At 44.5% G+C, this 19,379-nt stretch overlaps 1 protein-coding gene across 1 annotated transcript in view; it reads right to left on the reverse strand.

The window, feature by feature from the left end:
* The window catches only part of EXT2 (exostosin glycosyltransferase 2), a 139,806-nt gene that overhangs the window by 58,915 nt on the left and 61,512 nt on the right, over positions 1–19,379 (reverse strand). Inside the window, exon 8 of the mRNA XM_054971804.1 lies at positions 16,915–17,046. Within this exon, the coding sequence (XP_054827779.1) occupies positions 16,915–17,046 (132 nt within the window). The remainder of the gene's footprint in view (positions 1–16,914; positions 17,047–19,379) is intronic.

Here is a 19,379-nt window from a genome sequence, read left to right on the forward strand (position 1 = left end):
CACTGTCCTGAATAGGAGACTCAGGATGGTACAAGATCATTGTTACCAATGAAGGGCAAAGCATGAGGTACAAAGTAACAGTTCCCAGCTGCACCAGCCTCCCCCCATAGTTCTCAAAACAACATCTTTCAGTCTTGGGAAGTTGCTCCCTCTCAAGGCCAACGGTGGTGGAACGGTGTTAGACAAAACAATCTCATCCGGTGAGAAATCTGCTTGGGAACTGGTGCACCTGTGGGGAAAGCACTTAAACACTAGAAGCATTAGAAAATGGAGTCAGTACAGTTTATATATACACTGGACCTGACATTCTGCCCCCCTTAAAACAAATTCCCCCCTGGTTTGTATGGGTAGCGAGTATGAAAAGCTTCAGTTAATCTAGGAGCATGAACATGTACAGAGTTCACCCACTCATCATAACCAGAATCAAAGTCCTTCCACCTAATGAGGTAAAAAAGTTGGTTACGTTTGAATTTAGAGTCCAGAATTTGTTGTACTTCATAGTGTATTTGGTCATCTATTAGAGTTGGAATGGGTGGAGCTTTGACGTACCATTTGTCATCGGTTGGGGCTCTTTTTAAGAGACTGACATGGAATGTATCATGAACTTGGCGCAAATTTTTTGGTAAATTTACGGCAACAGTCACTTTGTTGATTACTTTGCGCACAGGAAAAGGTCAGAGGAACTTCAATGCTAATTTGCGGCTGGTTTGGGCCAGTTTTAAATTCTTGGTAGAAATGTAGACATGATCTCCAGGATGTAAATCCCAATCGGCCGCACGATGGCGATCTGCGTATTTTTTGTAATCCTGCTTGGCTTTCTCGAGGTGTTGTTTTATAAGAGTCCATTGGTGAGCGGCCTCCCCCCACCATGAGGATACATCCGGCGAACTAGGGGAATGAAGAGGTGGAGTGTCCAACGGGAAAGGGTTGAAGTGAACTCCATATACAACCTTGAACGGAGCCTCCCCAGTGGAAGCATGTACACTGTTGTTGTATGAGAACTCAGCTAGAGGGAGAAGGTCCACCCAATTATCTTGCTGGAAATTAATGTAGCAACGAAGGAACTGCTCTAAAATCTGATTAGTTTTTTCGGACTGTCCGTCGGTTTGTGGGTGGTGGCTTGAACTGATTCCTTGTTCAATATTCAACATTTGTAAAAGCTCCCGCCAGAAGTTGGCAACGAACTGTCCGCCGCGATCCGAAATCACCTTGGACGGAAAAGAATGTAATTTTACAATGTGTTTCAAGAATAAATCCGCCAATTTTCGAGCGGTGGGTACAGCCTTACATGGAATAAAATGTGCTTGTTTGGAGAACAGATCTACCACTACTAAAATGCAATTATGTCCTTTTGAATTGGGCAAATCAGTGATAAAGTCCATGGATATTATTTCCCAAGGTCGGTTAGGTGTTTCTAACGGTTGTAGGAGACCCGGAGGTTTCCCTTTCCGAGTTTTGGCGCTGAGGCAAATGGGACAGGAACCAACATATTGAGAAATGTCCTTGCGCATGCCCGGCCACCAAAATTGCCGTTGTATTAAATGTAACGTTTTTAGGTATCCATAATGACCGGCCGTGGGGGCATCGTGACATCGCTGTAGGACCTCCCGTCGGAGGCTGTCCGGGACATAAAGTTTGGTTCCGGCTAGCCAATCCCCCTGTGGGGATTGAATCAGTTTGGTTTTGGGTGCTTTACCCCCCTCCTTCTCCACTTCAGCTTTAAGTTTCGTTTTCCACTCTTGGCTGTGCGGGAGGGGCTGGCTTGCTCGGCTGCGGGTAGTCACCACGCCTCCCAATTGCGTAGGTGAGAAGACTGTGTCTATAGTCTCCTCCCTTTTGCTTTTGTGTTGGGGCATGCGCGATAGGGCGTCGGCAAGAAAGTTAGTTTTGCCCGGGAGGTAATTTAAAGTGAAATTGAATTTGGAAAAGAATTCTGCCCATCGTAATTGTTTGGCGTTTAGTCTGCGAGGGCTTCGAAGGGCCTCCAGATTTTTATGATCAGTCCAAACCTCGAAAGGGTGCCTCGCCCCTTCTAGCCAATGTCGCCAGTTATTGAGGGCCGCTTTGACAGCGAAGGCTTCCTTCTCCCATACATTCCAATTCCTCTCAGCCTCCGAGAATTTTCTTGAAAGGAATGCACAAGGCCGCAGCCTTTCATCCTCCCCCTTCTGCAATAATACCGCTCCAATGGCCGTATCGCTGGCGTCGACCTGCACTACGAAAGGACAGTTTTCGTTGGGGTGGGAGAGGACGGGTTCTGTAACGAACTGCCCTTTTAGGCATTCAAAGGCTGTTTGGCAATCGGATGTCCAGTGTATTCTGGAGGAGGGTTTCTTTGCCTGGTCCCCTTTATCTTTGGTTTTTAATAGTTCTGTTAGGGGGAGTGTGATTTGCGCGAAATTTGCAATAAAGTCTCTGTAAAAGTTGGCAAAACCCAGGAAGGACTGTAGTTCTTTACGGGTGGTGGGAGTTTGCCATTCTTGGATCGCTTGTATTTTAGATGGATCCATCTTCAAACCCTCTGAGGAAATACAGTAACCAAGGTAAGTGAGCTCGGTTTTATGGAATTCACATTTGGATAACTTGATGGGCAGTTTATTTTTCATTAACGTAGCCAGAACTTTTTGGACTAGTTGAATGTGGTCCTCCTTGGTGTCTGAGTAAATTAACACATCATCAAGGTACACCACAGCTCCTTTATAGAGGAATTCATGTAAGACTTCATTTATCATGGACATGAAAACGGACGGGGCTCCCGCCAAACCAAACGGCATAACTAAGTACTCAAACTGTCTGAGGGGCGTATTAAACGCTGTCTTCCATTCATCCCCTGCCTTAATACGAACGTGGAAGTAAGCATCTTTCAAATCTAATTTCGTAAAGATCTTACCTTGGGCCACGACGTTGAGGAGGTCTCGGATGAGTGGGATGGGATAGGCGTTGTTGGTTGACACCGCATTAAGTCCTCTAAAATCCGTGCATAGCCGGAGTCCCCCATCTTTTTTCTTTACGAAGAGGACTGGAGCCGCATGGGGACTATTGGCTGGGCGGATGAATCCCCTTTGGAGATTGGTGTCGATGAATTTTCTGAGCTCTTCCCGTTCACGGGGATTCATAGGGTAGAGTCGGCCTTTGGGCAGTGAGGCCCCGGGTAATATCTCTACTGCGCAGTCGGTTCTCCTGTGCGGGGGCAAAGTATTGGCTTCTTCTTCGGAGAAAGCGTTCAAGAAAGGCCAATAATATTCGGGTATTTGTTTTATGTCCTCCCGGGTGAGAAGAGCCTTTTCGGTGTGGGAGGGATCACTGCCCCACTTTTGGTCCCATCGATGGGTTTTACAGTTGGCGTGATTGAAGGTGACGCACCCTTCTGCCCAATTTATGTGGGGGTTGTGATCACAAAGCCATTTGCTGCCTAGAATTAATGGGTATTTGGCAGTAGAGCTGATGACGAAAGATCTTTTCTCCCAGTGTTGGCCCATGCCTGTGACCACTGGAATTGTTTCTGTGGTAACAGGGTTCATGTTGGTGCCATCCATTTGTTCAAAAATCACCGGGTTTTGCAATTCGCGGACTGGTAGGACCAGTCCGTTGACTAGGGCTGGGGCGATGATGTCTCTCGAACAGCCCGAGTCGATGAGAGCTTGTACACGGATGTGCATCTTCCTCTCCGGGTTAAGCAAAGTCACAGGCATGAATAATATGGACCCAGGCGGCCGGTCCCGTGTAGGGACGGGCTTGGGGTGGATCTGTCGTTTGGGCCCTTTTACGACAGATCCATTTCGTTTCCCGACTGAGGGCTTTCTGGATTCCCCTCTACATTTGGGGAAGCGGGGTCGTATTCCATGATTTCTTCCGCCTCTAACCCCCTGTCTGAGGCAGGTCGCAGGGGAGCACCGCGACCTCTGCCCGTTCTGGGAGCCGGTGTTGGGCGTTGGAATGGAGGAAATGGGGTAGGGGTTGGACGCCGTAGTTGGAGTGGAGGTCTTTGCACAGGCCGGTAGGGGCATTGTGCTGCAAAGTGACCGGCTTGTCCACATTGCAAACACAACCCTTGCTGCCATCTAGCATCTCTCGCTCCGCGAGTTGCGTATCCAGCACCCCGTCCTCCCTTCTGTAAAGTCAGAGGGCGTTTTTGTCCCGTTTGTTGTTGTTGTTCAACCAAGCGGACTTCCAAAATGCGATTTTCAACTTCGCACGCGAGTTGGATCCAGCCCAATAGAGTAGGTGGGTTGTCCTGCATAAGGGCTCTATCTAGAAGCCTCGGGTTCAGCCCTTGTTTGAACAGGATAATTTTGGTGGATTCCTCACACCTAGGGCATTTAGCAGCTAGTTGTCGGAATTTCGTAACATAGTCTCTTGCCGACATGCTGCCTTGTCTAATGGCTTGCAATTCTGTTCGGGCCCTAGTTTCCTCTAAGGGGTCTTCGTATTGTGCTCGAATAGCATCCACCAACCCCTGGAGAGTATTGAGTTCCGGGGCCCCAATATTGTATAGTCCTACATACCAGTCTACTGCTTTGCCTTGTAAACGAGAACCGAGATGCTCGATTTGGCTGGCCTCGCTACCAAAGAGGTGTCCCCACCGGTTGAAGAATTGTGCTACCTGCACTAGGAAAAATCCGAGTTTGGAGGGATCCCCGTCAAAAGTAGCTTCCAGTTTCACCCAGCCCATGGGAAGGTCTTGTCTCGGAGCTGGTGCTGGGTAAAAGTCCATCGGAACCATCAAGGGCCCTTGCGGCACGGGGAGGGGTTGTTGGGGCCATGGTTGTGGCAGCGGCGCTGGCTGTGCTGGCGGCGGTAGCCCCGGCTGGGCTGGTGGCGGCAGCACCGGCTGGGCTGGCGGCGGTAACACCGGCTGGGCTGGCGGTGGTGGTCTTGGTTGGGTTGAAGGCGGCAACCGCGGCCGGGCTGGCGGTGGCAACACCGGAGGCGTCGGCTGTAGCGGTTGAGGTGGAGGTGGCCGTAGAGGTTGGGCCATGATCGGCCGCTGTGGGGCGGGTCGGCGGGGTCGTAGTGGTATAGGACCCACCGGTTGATTAGGAGGTGGTAATATTGGTTGGTCTGGAGGCAAACGTATTGGTTGTTGAAGAGTTATTAGTTGCGGTCGAAGCGGGAGGGGCCGCAGCGGCGAAGGCCTGATGGGTGCTGGGCCGCGCGGGCTTGCCCCTCCTGGCGTCGTTACTCTGGGAAGCGGAGGCTGTTCCCGTGGCACTGGTAGACCTTCCCTTGGGATTTGCTGAATGGGAATAACTTCTGGCGGTTGGTGTGGCGACCCCTCCCTTGGAGGAGCCGGAGGCTCTTCTGACTGATCCGGTCGGACCGTTATTGGGGAAGCTGGAGGGGGTATCACCGGCGACGTGGTCGGACGGGTTGGCCCTTCTTCACCGTCTCTAGGCACCTCAGCTGGAGTATCTCCGGGAGGTGGATCCCCGTCCGGTCTAGGGGGTTCCTTCGGAGCTTCTCCAGGCACCTCAACTGGAGTATCCCCGGGAGGCGGAACTTCTTCCAGTCTAGGGAGTTCCGAGGGAGTTTTTCCCGGTTCCCCAGGACAGGTTTCCTCCTCTCCTTCCAATCTGGGAGGGTCGATAGGGCCCTCGCCCGTGAGGCGGGATCCTTCTTCACCCTCAGCAGGGTAACTTGAGTGCGGCGGCTGCCACGGGACGATATCCCTCATATGGGGAATAACGCTTTGTAGTGTTGCTATTTGTACAGCCATCTCTTCAGGTGATGGTCTCTCGCCTGCTACCATCACCGAGAGCAGATGTATGGCATGAGCTAGGCTGTCCTCCATGTCGATCAATCTAGCTTCCAGCTGTTGGACTCGACTTGGACCTGGTTGTCCCATTGTAGAACCTCCTGCGGCGGCGGCTACCGGGGAAAACGGCCCCCAGGGTGGAGGGTCTCCCTGATCGTCTTGCGATCTCGCTGCTAGAATTCCTTTGGCTAGGCCCGTCACTGCCGAAATGCCGGAATCTACAGCAAGGGTGCGATTTTGCATCTGCGCCCAACTTGATTCGGGAACCTCCTGTGGCTCCTTCCACTGGGCCAGTTCCGAATAATCCCAACTTAGGACGCCGCGGCGGGACGTGTCCCATTCCGTGTGCTCGGTCGTCCTATTCCAAAACAGCCACGGTTGGCTGCTGTCAAATTCAGGGACTGTCTCTAGGCTCCGGCGCCCGTCCATGGATAATTGTCAGTGCACCCCACTGGCCCTGCGCTCCCTCGTTTCTCGGGGTCTGGGTCCCCACTCCGACGGAGTGGGTAACGAGAACAAGGGGAGGGCGGTGGCTGTCGGCCTTTCCCCTCCACTGCCGAGATCGATGAGAGGCGGGGTAGTATTCGAAGCTCCGTTCCCCGTTGGTACAGGCTCCTGGGGTTGCACTGGTTGTTCGTCGGGAGTCGCATACGGATCAAACAAAGGATCCCTGTCCGGGACTGCCTTGGATTCCGCTGGGCCCGACTCAGGCATGATTGGTAACAAAATGTCAGACTGTGGCTAAATAATGTCCTTCTCACAGGTTCCCCTTTACACGCAAACAAGAGTCCATTGTTTGGAAACTTCCGGTTTGGGATTCATGGAGGTCTAACGCAGCTCCACTTGCGGAGCTGACCGGACTGCCGTTTTAACCGGCCGGTGGGGTGAAAATAGCCCGCGGCCGACTGCTCTCAGGCGGGGAGCAGGCAAAGAACGCTCAAGACCCTAGGGTGAGCTAGATCTCGGACGAGGGGGGGCTCTACACAACGGGTCCCCTCCCGATCCTTGAGGTCCCACCTTGCGACGGGTCGGCTATAATCTCTGCGGCAGTTTTGGGGCCAATTCGGCTGGCATAAGACCTACATACCCAAGCTTCGATTGGGGGAAGAAGCTGAGAGGAGAACTTAAAATCGAAACAGCGATTACAACCCGAGAAAAGTGAAGAGAAGGTAAAGATCATTATCTTCTGATACGGGACAGATTGATAAAAACAGAGAAGGAAAAAAGTAGATTTTTAAACTGCAACAGACTAGTGAAAAGGAGGGGAAGACTCGGCAGGAATTGTATTTGAAAAGAGACTAAGCTTAAAGAAGTTATTAAAGAAATCGGACTATTGTTTTGAATACCTGTGGCTTGGGAGCTGTGAGAAAAAGACACCATCGCGAGATCTGCTGTGGGAAGACGGGAGACAGGAAGTGCGTAATAACAATAGAGTGGCTGGAGAGAAGCGGCCCTTGCTGGAGGGCAGGAAGTAGGGAATCGCCATTTTTGAAAGGGGAAGGGTCGCGGCTTCAGCGGAAGAGGAAGTAGGCCATCTTGGATTACAAAATCATAGAGAAACCATAGAGAAAAGACGCCCGACATTTTGGACTCTTTAAAATTTAATTTTTAAAAGAAGATTGGGACATTTAAAACAGAAAAACGTTAAATTTTACGCCACGGAGTTAAGGAAGAGAGCGGATTCGTGGGAGCGAGCTAAAGCAAGCCCCACGATGTCAAAAAAAGAGTGGCAATCGGCAATAGAAAACCTGGATAAAAACTTGGATAAAAAACTTTTAGATATGATTAAAGAACTTAAGGACACGAAATTGGAGCTGATAAAAGAGGTTAAAGAGGTTACACAGACAGTAAAATCGGAGCTGTCAGAAGTGAAAAAAGGCATGGAAACAATACGAAGTGAATTACAAGGAATGCAGCAGAGAGTTAAAACAGTAGAAGACGCGATGGAGAATTTAGCAGACACGCAACAAACAGAGATAAGATTGGTGAAGGGGAGAATGTCAGTTGCAGAAACTAAACATATGGAGAAGCAGCTACGTTTTCGCGGCTTGCCAGAAGTGGAAGGGAAGTCAGCGCAAGAACAGATGACTGAGGTGTTGGCTGAATACCTGGGGAAGGAGGAGGAGGAAGTTGTGGCTATCCTAGACGTGGCATACCGTGTGAATTCGAGAATTGCAACCCAGAGGAAATTACCAAGAGATGTGATTGTGCAGTTTACAACACGAAATATGAAAGAGAGGATTGTGACAAAACAGTTTCAAGATCCATTGGAGATTGATGGCAAGACGATTATTATAATGAAGGAACTGCCTAGATCAGTGTTATTGGACCGGAAAAAATATAAAGTGCTAATTCAGATTTTGAAGGACATGAAAATCAGGTACAGATGGGAATTACCGGAAGGTGTGTCCTTTGAGTTTGGAGGGGCAAAAAAACGCATCAGATCTGAGCGAGAGATGGAGCGATTTATTAAGGACAATGAAAAAGACTTACCATCAAGACTATGAATATGGAGTGTAAAGTATTATCTTGGAATGTAAATGGACTAAACTCACCGAATAAGAGGAAAAATATTTTTCACTGGCTACTAAAACAAAAATGTGATATTGTTTGTTTGCAAGAGACCCATATTAGAAAACAGGATGTAAAATATTTAAAATCTGGAAAATTGGGCAAAGAATTTGTAGCGGCCTCCAACAAGAAAAAAAGAGGAGTGGTGTTGTACATAAAAGAGGAGCTACAGCCAAAACTTGTTATGAGAGATGTGGAAGCTAGATTTGTAGCAGTGGAATGCATTTGGAATTTAAAGAGAGTGTTGGTAGTCGGACTTTATGCACCTAACGGTGCAAAAGAAAGCTTCTTTGAGGATTTAAGGAAGCATTTAGACGATCTTGCATATGACCAGATAATTCTTGCTGGAGACTTCAATGGAGTGACAGACTTGGAACTAGACAAAAAGACTACAACGGCACAAAAGAAAAGAGGACTATTGCCAAAGCTTTTTTTTGAGTTGATTCAACAAGAGACTCTCGAAGATGTATGGAGGAGAGAATATCCTAAAAGTAGACAGTTTACTTTCTATTCTGCAAGGCATTCTACATTATCAAGAATTGATATGATCTGGGCCTCAAAAGACTTAGCGTTATGGACTAAGGAGGCAGAAATAATGCCGATGGTAGGCTCAGATCACAACCCAATTATGTGGAAATTTGGAAAAAGGAGAAAAAGGAAAGCATGGAGAATAAATGAGGACTTGTTACAGGAAAGAGAGAATATGGAAATATTGAGAAGAGAGACAAAGTTTTTTATACAATACAACGTGAATAAAGAAGTACCAACCAATAAAGTTTGGGATGCTTACAAGGCGGTTGTAAGGGGCATACTAATGGACTTAAATGGTAGAGCAAGAAAGAAGAAAGAGGAGAAAAGACAAGAGATTGAGGAGAAAATAAAAGCCAAAGAAACACAGCTAAAAAAGAGACCAGGGAAAAAGAAGGTATACCAGGAAATTAAAATACTTCAAGAACAGCTAACAGCAATGAGCAATAAAGAATTGGAGTGGAATCTTAAAAGACTGAATCAAAAAGCGTTTGAGGGTGCTAATAAACCTGGAAAGTACCTGGCATGGCAATTGAAGAAGAAAAGGGAAAAGAAAATAATAAATAAAATTTGTGAAGACAACAAAACGTATTTGGAGCAGACTACCATTAGTAGAGCCTTTTATAAATTCTACGCTAAGCTGTATAATAAAAAAGAAGTAAACAAAGAATCAATAGCGTCATATTTGGAGAAAACCAAACTTCCAGAAATCTCGGAAGCCTGGAGAAATAAGTTGAACAGTGAAGTAACTGACGAGGAAATAAGTAAGGCAATACAATCTGCAAATCTAGGAAAGGCGCCAGGGCCAGATGGACTTACGGCTAAATTTTATAAGACAATGGCTAATGAACTGGCACCATTCCTAAAAGAAGTGATGAATGGGGTTTTAAGGGATCAAAGGATTCCAGATACTTGGAGTGAAGCGAACATATCATTGATCCCAAAAGAGGGCCAAGACCTGACTAATGTGAAAAATTATAGACCTATATCGCTACTTAATAATGACTATAAAATTTTTGCGAAGATATTGGCGGAGAGATTGAAGGGGTGGCTCTCGGAAGTCATAGAGGAGGAACAAGCAGGCTTTTTGCCAGACAGACAAATAAGAGACAATTTAAGGACAGTGATCAATGCTATTGAATATTATGACAAGCGTTGTGACAAAGAGGTTGGTTTCTTCTTTGTAGACGCTGAAAAAGCGTTTGACAATTTAAACTGGGACTTCATGTTTGCCACTATGGAAAAGCTACAATTGGGAGAAAGATTCATCAGAGCAATTAAGGAAATTTACAGAGACCAGACTGCAGCAATCGTGGTGAATGATGAATTGACCAAGAAATTGACGATAAGTAAAGGAACAAGACAAGGTTGCCCGTTATCTCCATTGTTGTTCATTCTAGTATTGGAGATTCTGATGATACAAATACGTCAAGATGAGGAAATTCGTGGAATAAAAATAAAGGACTATTCATATAAGGTCAGAGCATTTGCGGATGACATAATGTTAATTGTAGAGGACCCATTGGAGAACATGCCAAGAGTGATAGATAAGATCAAGGAGTTTGGAGACTTGGCAGGTTTCTTCATTAATAAAAAGAAGTCAAAGATACTATGCAAAAACATGACTAAGCAGAAACAACAATTGTTAATGGAAACAACGGATTGTGAAGTAACAAGTAAAGTGAAATATTTGGGAGTTGAATTAACTGCAAAGAACATAGATCTATTCAAAAACAATTATGAAAAACTATGGACTCAGATAGAGAGAGACTTGATTAAATGGAATAGATTGAATTTGTCATGGTTGGGCAGGATTGCAGCAGTTAAGATGAATGTGTTACCAAGAGTAATGTTTTTGCTACAGACAATACCAATCATCAGAGACTCTAAACAATTTGAAAAATGGCAGAGGAAAATATCAGATTTTGTTTGGGCAGGCAAGAAGCCTCGAGTGAAAGTGAAAGTTTTACAAGATGCAAAGGAAAGAGGCGGAATGCAACTGCCCAATCTGAGACTTTATCATGATGCAATCTGCCTAGTTGAAAGAATGGATGACATTAAAGAACAAGAAACTACTAGCCCTAGAGGGATATAAAAAAATATTTGGATGGCACGCATATTTATGGCATGACAAAGTAAAGGTCAACTCGATGTTCCTGCATCACTTTGTTCGGAGAAGTCTATACATAATCTGGAAGAAGTACAGAATTTATTTACAAGAAGGAACTCCTTTGTGGGTGGTTCCGTATGAGGTGATAGACCCGAGAGCTGTTGATAATGAACAACAATGTTTAACGTACAAAGAAATAACCAAAACTGAAGCATCTAAACTCAGAATAAAGACACAAGAGGAACTATCACCTAACTACGACTGGTTCCAGTATAGACAGATCAGAGACTTATATAATTCGGACTCTGTAAAGGGAGGTATACGAATAGAAAATTCGGAACTAGAGCAGACCCTTCTTAAAGAAGATAAGAAAAGAATATCCAAGGTATACCAAGTACTGTTGAAGTGGTATACCGAGGATGAGATAGTTAAAATACAAATGGTGAAATGGGCTATAAACTTTAATAAAGAAATAACAATGGAGGCATGGGAATACTTGTGGAAAACTACAATGAAGACAACGACATGTACTAATATTAAAGAGAACATCTACAAAATGATCTATCGTTGGTACATGACACCAAAGAAGATTGCGCTAGGGAATTCGAATACTTCTAATAAATGCTGGAAATGTAAGAAGCATGAGGGCTCCCTCTATCATATGTGGTGGTCGTGTGAGGTAGCTAGGCAGTACTGGGGGGAAATAATAAGAGAAATGAGTGAAATTTTACAATTTCAAATTAATAAGAACCCAGAACTCCTGCTACTGAACTTGGGAATGGAGGGAATTCCAGCCCAATACAGGACGTTGATATTTTATATGACAGCAGCAGCTAGACTTCTGTATGCGCAAAAATGGAAAGTACAAGAAGTGCCAACTATTGAAGATTGGATTTACAAATTGCTGTATATGGCTGAAATGGATAAGATGACAAGAAAACTGAGAGATCTGGACTCAGGGCAGTTCAACACAGACTGGGAGAAGCTGAAACAATATCTGGAGAAGAAATGGAAGGTGGGAGGAAAACTGTGGCAGTTTGAGAACTACTGAAGCACTGAAGTAGAGGGGGGAGACTTTACCGGGAGGAGAAGAGATAAATGTGAATCAATAAGCAGTCAGATTAATAGATTGATATATATATAGATATATATAGGTTAATAAACAGAACATAGAGAAAATAATTAACTATAAGGATTAAATATAAGGATTGATTAACTAACAATATTTTCTTTTTGGTAAGTTTTGTACCAAACTGAATGTCTGTAGATATAGATGGGTCAAATTGATTGACTACGTGATGAGAGATATATAGAACTATTACAAAGAGATAGAATGAGTAATATATATAGAGAATAAGTCAAATTGTTTGATATAAATGAATGTATGATTTATATGGTTTATGATATATAGAAATATTTGAAACTGAAAAATGGGATAAATTGTTTATCTAAGATGGAAACAAAGACTTACAGTTTGGGCATACAATGTTAAAAATAGTCAAGGATGTACTGCTTAGAATAATGGAGAATATATATTTGTTTTAGATAGAGGAAGCTAATAAAAATAAGGGAAAGGGGACAAAGGGTGGGAAAGCTGTTGGAAGTCAACAAAAAGGGGGGGAAAGGGAGGGGTTAGAGATGAAAAAACTGGGGAAAATTGAATGTAAATGTAAAAATAATGTTCTAACCCAATAAAAAAAATTTTTCAAAAAAAAAAAAAGAGTCCATTGTTTGAATAAGGAAACTTTACTGTAGAAATGGTTCATTATAGTCCACTGTCCTGAATAGGAGACTCAGGATGGTACAAGATCATTGTTACCAATGAAGGGCAAAGCATGAGGTACAAAGTAACAGTTCCCAGCTGCACCAGCCTCCCCCCATAGTTCTCAAAACAACATCTTTCAGTCTTGGGAAGTTGCTCCCTCTCAAGGCCAACGGTGGTGGAACGGTGTTAGACAAAACAATCTCATCCGGTGAGAAATCTGCTTGGGAACTGGTGCACCTGTGGGGAAAGCACTTAAACACTAGAAGCATTAGAAAATGGAGTCAGTACAGTTTATATATACACTGGACCTGACAGTTGCCACCTACTCTTGTATGGGAGTCACGAAAGGAGTGTCTGTCCTTAGTTTTCGTGTCCCTCTTCTTTGATGGAAAAACCTTCTTCTTCTCTGTATCCTCCAACAGATACTTGGTCCAAGGCTTCCCCAAATAATTTGGCTCCTGTGAATGGTATCGCTGCTACCTTGCTCCGAGTCTGAGGGTCTACGTCCCAGTTTCTCAGCCAGGTATTCCTCCTTACTGTGACGCTGAATCTCATCGTCCTAGAGGACATCTGGAATGAATCAAGGGTAGCGTCAGCTGAGAAGGTCAATGCTAATGCAATCTTCTTAACCTCATTCTTGATTTCCTTCGGTACCTCTCTGCCCACTGTCGCCAGCTTGGAAGCCCACGTGAACGCTGCTCTAGCGAAGAGGGACCTGGTGGCTGAGGCTCTAAGAGAGGCCGCCGAAGCCTCGAAGTTCCTGCGAAGTGTCTGTTCGATTTTCTTATCCAATGGATCCTTGGGCAGTCCTTCTGCGTCCATTGGTAGTACTGATGTGGTGGCTAGACTGGTGACCGGGTCATTGACTACCGGAAGCTTGATCTTTCTTGTAGCCTCTGGAGCTAAGGAGTAAAACTTGTTAAACACAGATTGAAATACCTTAGGCTTGGCTGGGTTCTCCCATTCTGCCTTCAGAATACTATGGAAAATTGCTGGAAGAGGCACCCCAGTCTGGGTACTCCCCACCTTAGGAAGGACTCTCTCTAAACCTTGTGGAAAGGCAGAGTCCGCTTCTTCTCTCCCCATGCCCATCTGGGCCAGTTCCAATGTCCTCAGGACTTTGGGGAGTAGTTTGGAATAGACTTCCTGAGGGAAGAGTCTGGTTTGAATTATTTCTCCTGTTCCCTCTTGTTCTTCCGAAAGCTCCCCCTCTTCACTCTCAGAGTGCTCCTTTGAGACTTCAGAATCTGACTGGAATTCTTCAGAAGGGCTAGAGTCCCCTTCCAAGTAACTCTCCTGTCATTTGCTCCTTTTAGCAGAGGGGGGAGTGGAAGGGAGCAAGGGCCTAGTCCTCTTATTTGGCCCTGTGTTAGACCTGCTCCTTCCGGAAGTGTCCTAGGCCTTGATAGTGTCCATCACTTCCTTGAAACCTTTCTTCATTTCTGACTTCATCCAGGCCAGCAGGTTGTCCTTGGCCTCTGGGCCTGAGAGGTCTAGCTGGCCACCCTCTTGGCCTTGACTACTGGGGCCATGCGAAGGAGGCAGGGGAACTGGAGAGGTCTAGGCCCTCGGCCCTCCTGGTCACCATTTTAGGCCCTTCCTCACCCACATGGGCTGCCATTCCCACCAAATTGCTTTCCTGCCTAAACGAGAGAAAATGGGGAGAGGGAGAGACAAAAAACAGAGAGAGAGGCCAGTGAGCCTAACCAAGACCACTTACGGCCTTCCTCGACAGTCTGCCCTGATCGCTCCTACTCGTGAGCAAACCCCCTTCCAACCCCAGTGCCCTGAAGGGACACTTACCAGGCCTGTAGAGGGGAGACGAGGTCTGTTGCTGCCGCCGCTATAGCGCACATGTTTCTGTGAGTTTCATTGTCTGCGCTGCTGCGGCGCTCTGTCTTGCCGCCCATGCCTCATTTGTCCTCTCCCTGCATGCCAACGCTCAGCCTCACTGCCGTGCTGCCCTGTTGGTGCTGAGTTATGCCGGGAGCACCAACCCAGCGCTGGCTAGCTTCCCCTCGCTCTCTCCGCCGCGCCATGCCGCGCCACGCAGCCAGCAACTTCCCACATTGACTGCACTGTTTGTCGCTGCCACTGCCGCCAGAATCAAGGGGCCGGCTCTGTGCCTCCTCGGCGTCGTGCCGTAGGTCGCGGGGGGGGGGGATTCGGGGTGGAGGGACAAGCCCTTCCTTTTCCCTTTCTTCCCCCTGGCTTCTGCTTTCAAAGTCCTGGTTTCTTTGGTTCTCTTTTCTTTTTTGGAATTGTTTGCTCTGAGAGCACAGCGATTCAACTCCCTGCCAGACCAGGGCCAGTAAAAAACTGGCGCGCCAGGGAAGAGCCCTCCCACAGGCGATCGTATGATTCAACTGATCCTGCAATAGAGGAGGAGCTACTTCCCGTCAGTCAAGACTGACCCACTCCCATACCACTGGAGAAAAGGAACTCTTAGGAATGGAGGCAAATGGGAAAATGTTCAGAAATTGCCCACTATTCGTTCAAGTCATTTTACTCAGCAAGCACAAAAGGAGGGATTTTCACCTATTCTCTCTTGTCACTTTAGATCCCCCTTCCATTTCCATGTCATTCCTGAACATCCCTTTAAAGGGACTTTTTAAGGGTTCAGAGGGAAGCTGAAAGAGGCCAAATTCTCTTCCAAGAACTCATTTTGTGTATTTTAATGGTTTAATTTTCTTTCTGCAAGATACAGGAAATCTGTGTTCAACAATACATCCTATCCAGAATTGAGCTAGAAAAAGAAAGGTCAGTTACTTGTAACTGGTGCAGTCACATACATGAGTCTGTGCATGTGGAGAGCCAGTTTCAGAATATTGCAGCACTCTGGCTAAGGAGTTTGTGCCCAGGTCTTTGAGAGGATTATCTAGGCATTTATTTATTTAAAACCTAATCTCCACAGACCCTAGGCCACAAACAATGCAAAATCCAGTTGCAAAGACATAAAAAGTCCAGTTAACCAGATTAATGTACAAAATTAAAAACACAAAGAATGAAACAATTTATTGTCTACCAAATACCCTCCAGAATGAAGCCAACATATTTCCTGAATGTAGGAAGTGAAGATGCCACTCTAGTAGTTCATTCCAAAGGATCCACTATGGGAAAAGCCCATGACTTAGTATATGATCAGTCCTTAGCATATGTGAAAAGTAATTTCAGAATCTGTATAACTAACTGATCTTTGCAAATACATGGACTCAGAGGTTGGTAGAGAGAGCACAGAAGCTGAAGTAGCTTTGTGAAGAACAGAAAGTGGTTGAGTAGCCAATCAGCTGTCCATTTCTCCCAGCACCTCTACATACTGGCCCAAAATAGAGGCAATTACAGCCTTTTATCATAGAAAAGCACAAAATCTGGTGGAGTAGTTATAAGATGCCTACTTAGTAAATGAGACAATAGCAGTTTCTTTTCCAACAAGATCAGGCATAAGAAAACTTACCCTCAACAAGCAAGTTACTTTTAAAAGACACTGGAATTACATCCTTTCAAATATCTGTTGGCACCACCACATCACTTCCTAGTAGCGAGGCAGATAAAGCTGGGGTGGGGGTGGAGGTGGAGAGGCAAACGGAAATTCTTGTCTGGCTGTGAGATTTTCCTCACTTTGATACTTTATATTCCAAGCCAAAGAAGTACAATCTTTGGAAACAACTCTAATTCTAAATTCTTCAAGATTTGTACCATTTCTTTTTCTCTATTTAACTTTTGCAACCTAACCATAAAATAGCATTATGGTCAACAAAAAACAGATTTCTATTTTCACACAGACCAAACAGAATAAACCTCCATTACTTATTTGTCATTCCAACTTCTTGAACTCCGTTACTGGAAGCTCTTTTGCTATCAAAGTTACTCAGAGAAGTAGTGCAGTTAACTTAAGACGTATTTATAATAGATAATAGCAGGTTTCGTACTTTACTTAGGATATGCCTGCATCTCTAGACAAAATGAACTTGCCTGAAAGTGCTCAAACAGAATACTTAAATTGTATAACAGATCAATTCAGTAATATTTCCTCTTGAGAAAACAGGCTACATTTTATATCACTCAATAAAACCAAGCTGTTAAATCAAACAACAAACTAAAATATCAACAGATGATTCAGTGATTTTTTTAAAAAAAGAGGTTCAGCATATTAAACTAATGTAAAATAAATCTAATTCCACTTACAATTGCTGGAGGATCATTCCATTCCTCATATGATGTAGCAGCATATGGGTAGATCCGGTCATTGATAATCTTAATGGTTGCCAGAGCAATCGCTTTCATTGACTGAAAATAAGCTTCCCAGAACCATCTTGCCTGCAAAGAAATAATAAATATTATCACATTACATTTATACCAGACAACTACTACTAAAATCTGTATATAGTTTTAAGATAATTTACACACTCACGATTTCCAAGTTCAGTCATACACTATTGTCATCAAGAAATGGTAAGAATGACTGAGTCATTAAGACAGCACACTTGGTCTGAATGGCTTAGTTCTGAATGGCTCCACTGAGTTACAAAGATATGAAGTAAATATGCTACAATCTGTGACACAGTTGACAAGAGTCTGCACTTTTCCCCTAAGACACTGGAGGTCATCAAAAACACAGCAGATTGTGGAGGGGATATTGGTCAGTGGAAGAGCCTCTGCTTTGCAAGAAGAAGGTCCCAGGTTCAATCCCCAGCATCTCCAAGCAGTTGGTGATGTGAAAGACTCGATCTGAGGCTCCGGAGAGCCACTGCCAGTCTGAGTAGACAATACTGACCTTGATGGACTGCTGGTCTGATTTCATTTTAAGGCACATTCATGTGTGTTCGTGGGATCTTACTGAAACACTGTCAGCAAATACAACCCTATTTTTCTCTATATAGTGCATGGTTGGCCAATGTATAAAGTTCTACAGATCAGCAACTTCAGATGGAAAGGCAGTTAATAAACAGTCAACATAACTAATTAAATACTGCATGGTTTGGCCCCTGTTAAGAGATGTTTCATGCACAGAAATGCAGAACATTTTGCAAATGTTCTCCCTCTATACACCAACTACATACTGGTGGCATTTGGGTGGATATATACGCCAGCTTGGGACTTCAGTAACATTTGCCTTTCAGTTGTACAAGCTCTTGTGCATTAGAGAGTACAGACACACGCTGGCAGACAAGTGTTACCAAGGAATAGAAGAGGCAATGAATCTCTTGGAATAACAGTAAGTCAGCAAAGTATTTCCCAGTAATGAACTTGACAGAAAAAGAAATTCCTATTCTAGCTCATAACAAACAATACAAAATGATAAGTATGATAAGTACTAACTAATCTTGTTAGCCCTAAGTTAACCTGCAACTTGGTCACAAGGGTATAGAATTTGAGAATTCCAACCCCATCAAAATTCAAAATATGAATTTGTCAACTGATCTCACTCCTCTTGTCATCAAATTACAGTCCAAAATCAATTCTCATTCAAAAGAAGCAGGGGACGGTTGCTAATTAATTTGTCAATTTTCTCTAATACAGAACTGTAATAAACAGAACTTTTAAGTGCTTGAAATCAAACCAACTCTGAAAACTATATACCCAAATCCAAAGGAAAGATTCTTTGCCAGTAGTCATAACTCAAATGCTTTGGCGTTACAGAAGTTCTTTTCCCAGCTTAATTGTTTCTACAGAGATCTTCAACACATTTAAAGGTCCAGAAGGCAATTCAAGACCTCCCCAAGGCTCACTATAAGCCAAGAGGAGTATGAGCATGAATCTGTGTAGGACAGCCAGCAAAGATTTTTTTTATGTTACTTTGGCCGCACTCCAAATTTGCAAAGCCAGAAGACAAAAAGAAAAAGCATAACATACACAGCTGGCCAATCACTGACTATTCTAACTGTGAAAGAAAGACTAGCACCAGAAATATAATGATGCTTAAATAACAGAATTAAACATAACAGGAGAATACCAGGTTCTTAGAGATACAACTTTCCCAACATAAAATTCAGCAGTTGTACTACACTGCTGGAGACTGTGATACTGCTGTGCATAAGTCAAATTATTGCTCTGCAGTAGACATGATGCCTATATTCAGAAAATCTCAAAGCTCAAGGAGTCCAAAATGATGAACTGGACCTGAGAAAACAACAGATTGTGCCCAATAACTACAAAAATAGTGACATTCTACGCTTTCGAATGGGAGAAATAGCCCTCCTTTGAAACCTGTTAAGGGTAAGGCTAGTGTAAACAGATGCAGAAAATTCTAAAGATGCAGTTTGTGAACACTGACCCAATTCTGATAGTCAGATGGATAATAAATTCCTTCTTATGAAATGCAAACTCAATACATGCATCTCAGGTGAAAAGACAACCAACTTTCATTTCCTTTACAAGTTCTGTTAACATATCAGCAGATTCTGCATCTGAGAACAGGGTAATTTCTGCACAGCCCGTTGTTCCTGTCTTTTTCCTGCTTTAGGTCTGTGTTTTGCTGTGTCACCCCAACAACTGATCCTCCATATACCGTACCCTCAAGCTTTTACTTTTCGTTGTGAGGTTGAGCACTAAAAGTGCTCATCCGCTTTTAATTTTTTTTTTTTTACTTTGCACATGCACGATTGCATGCAGCTACTGTTGCAAGCAGACTTCTGTGGCTGAATGGAAAT

The sequence above is a fragment of the Eublepharis macularius genome, chromosome 2 (assembly GCF_028583425.1).
Source record: "Eublepharis macularius isolate TG4126 chromosome 2, MPM_Emac_v1.0, whole genome shotgun sequence".
NCBI lineage: Eukaryota > Metazoa > Chordata > Lepidosauria > Squamata > Eublepharidae > Eublepharis > Eublepharis macularius.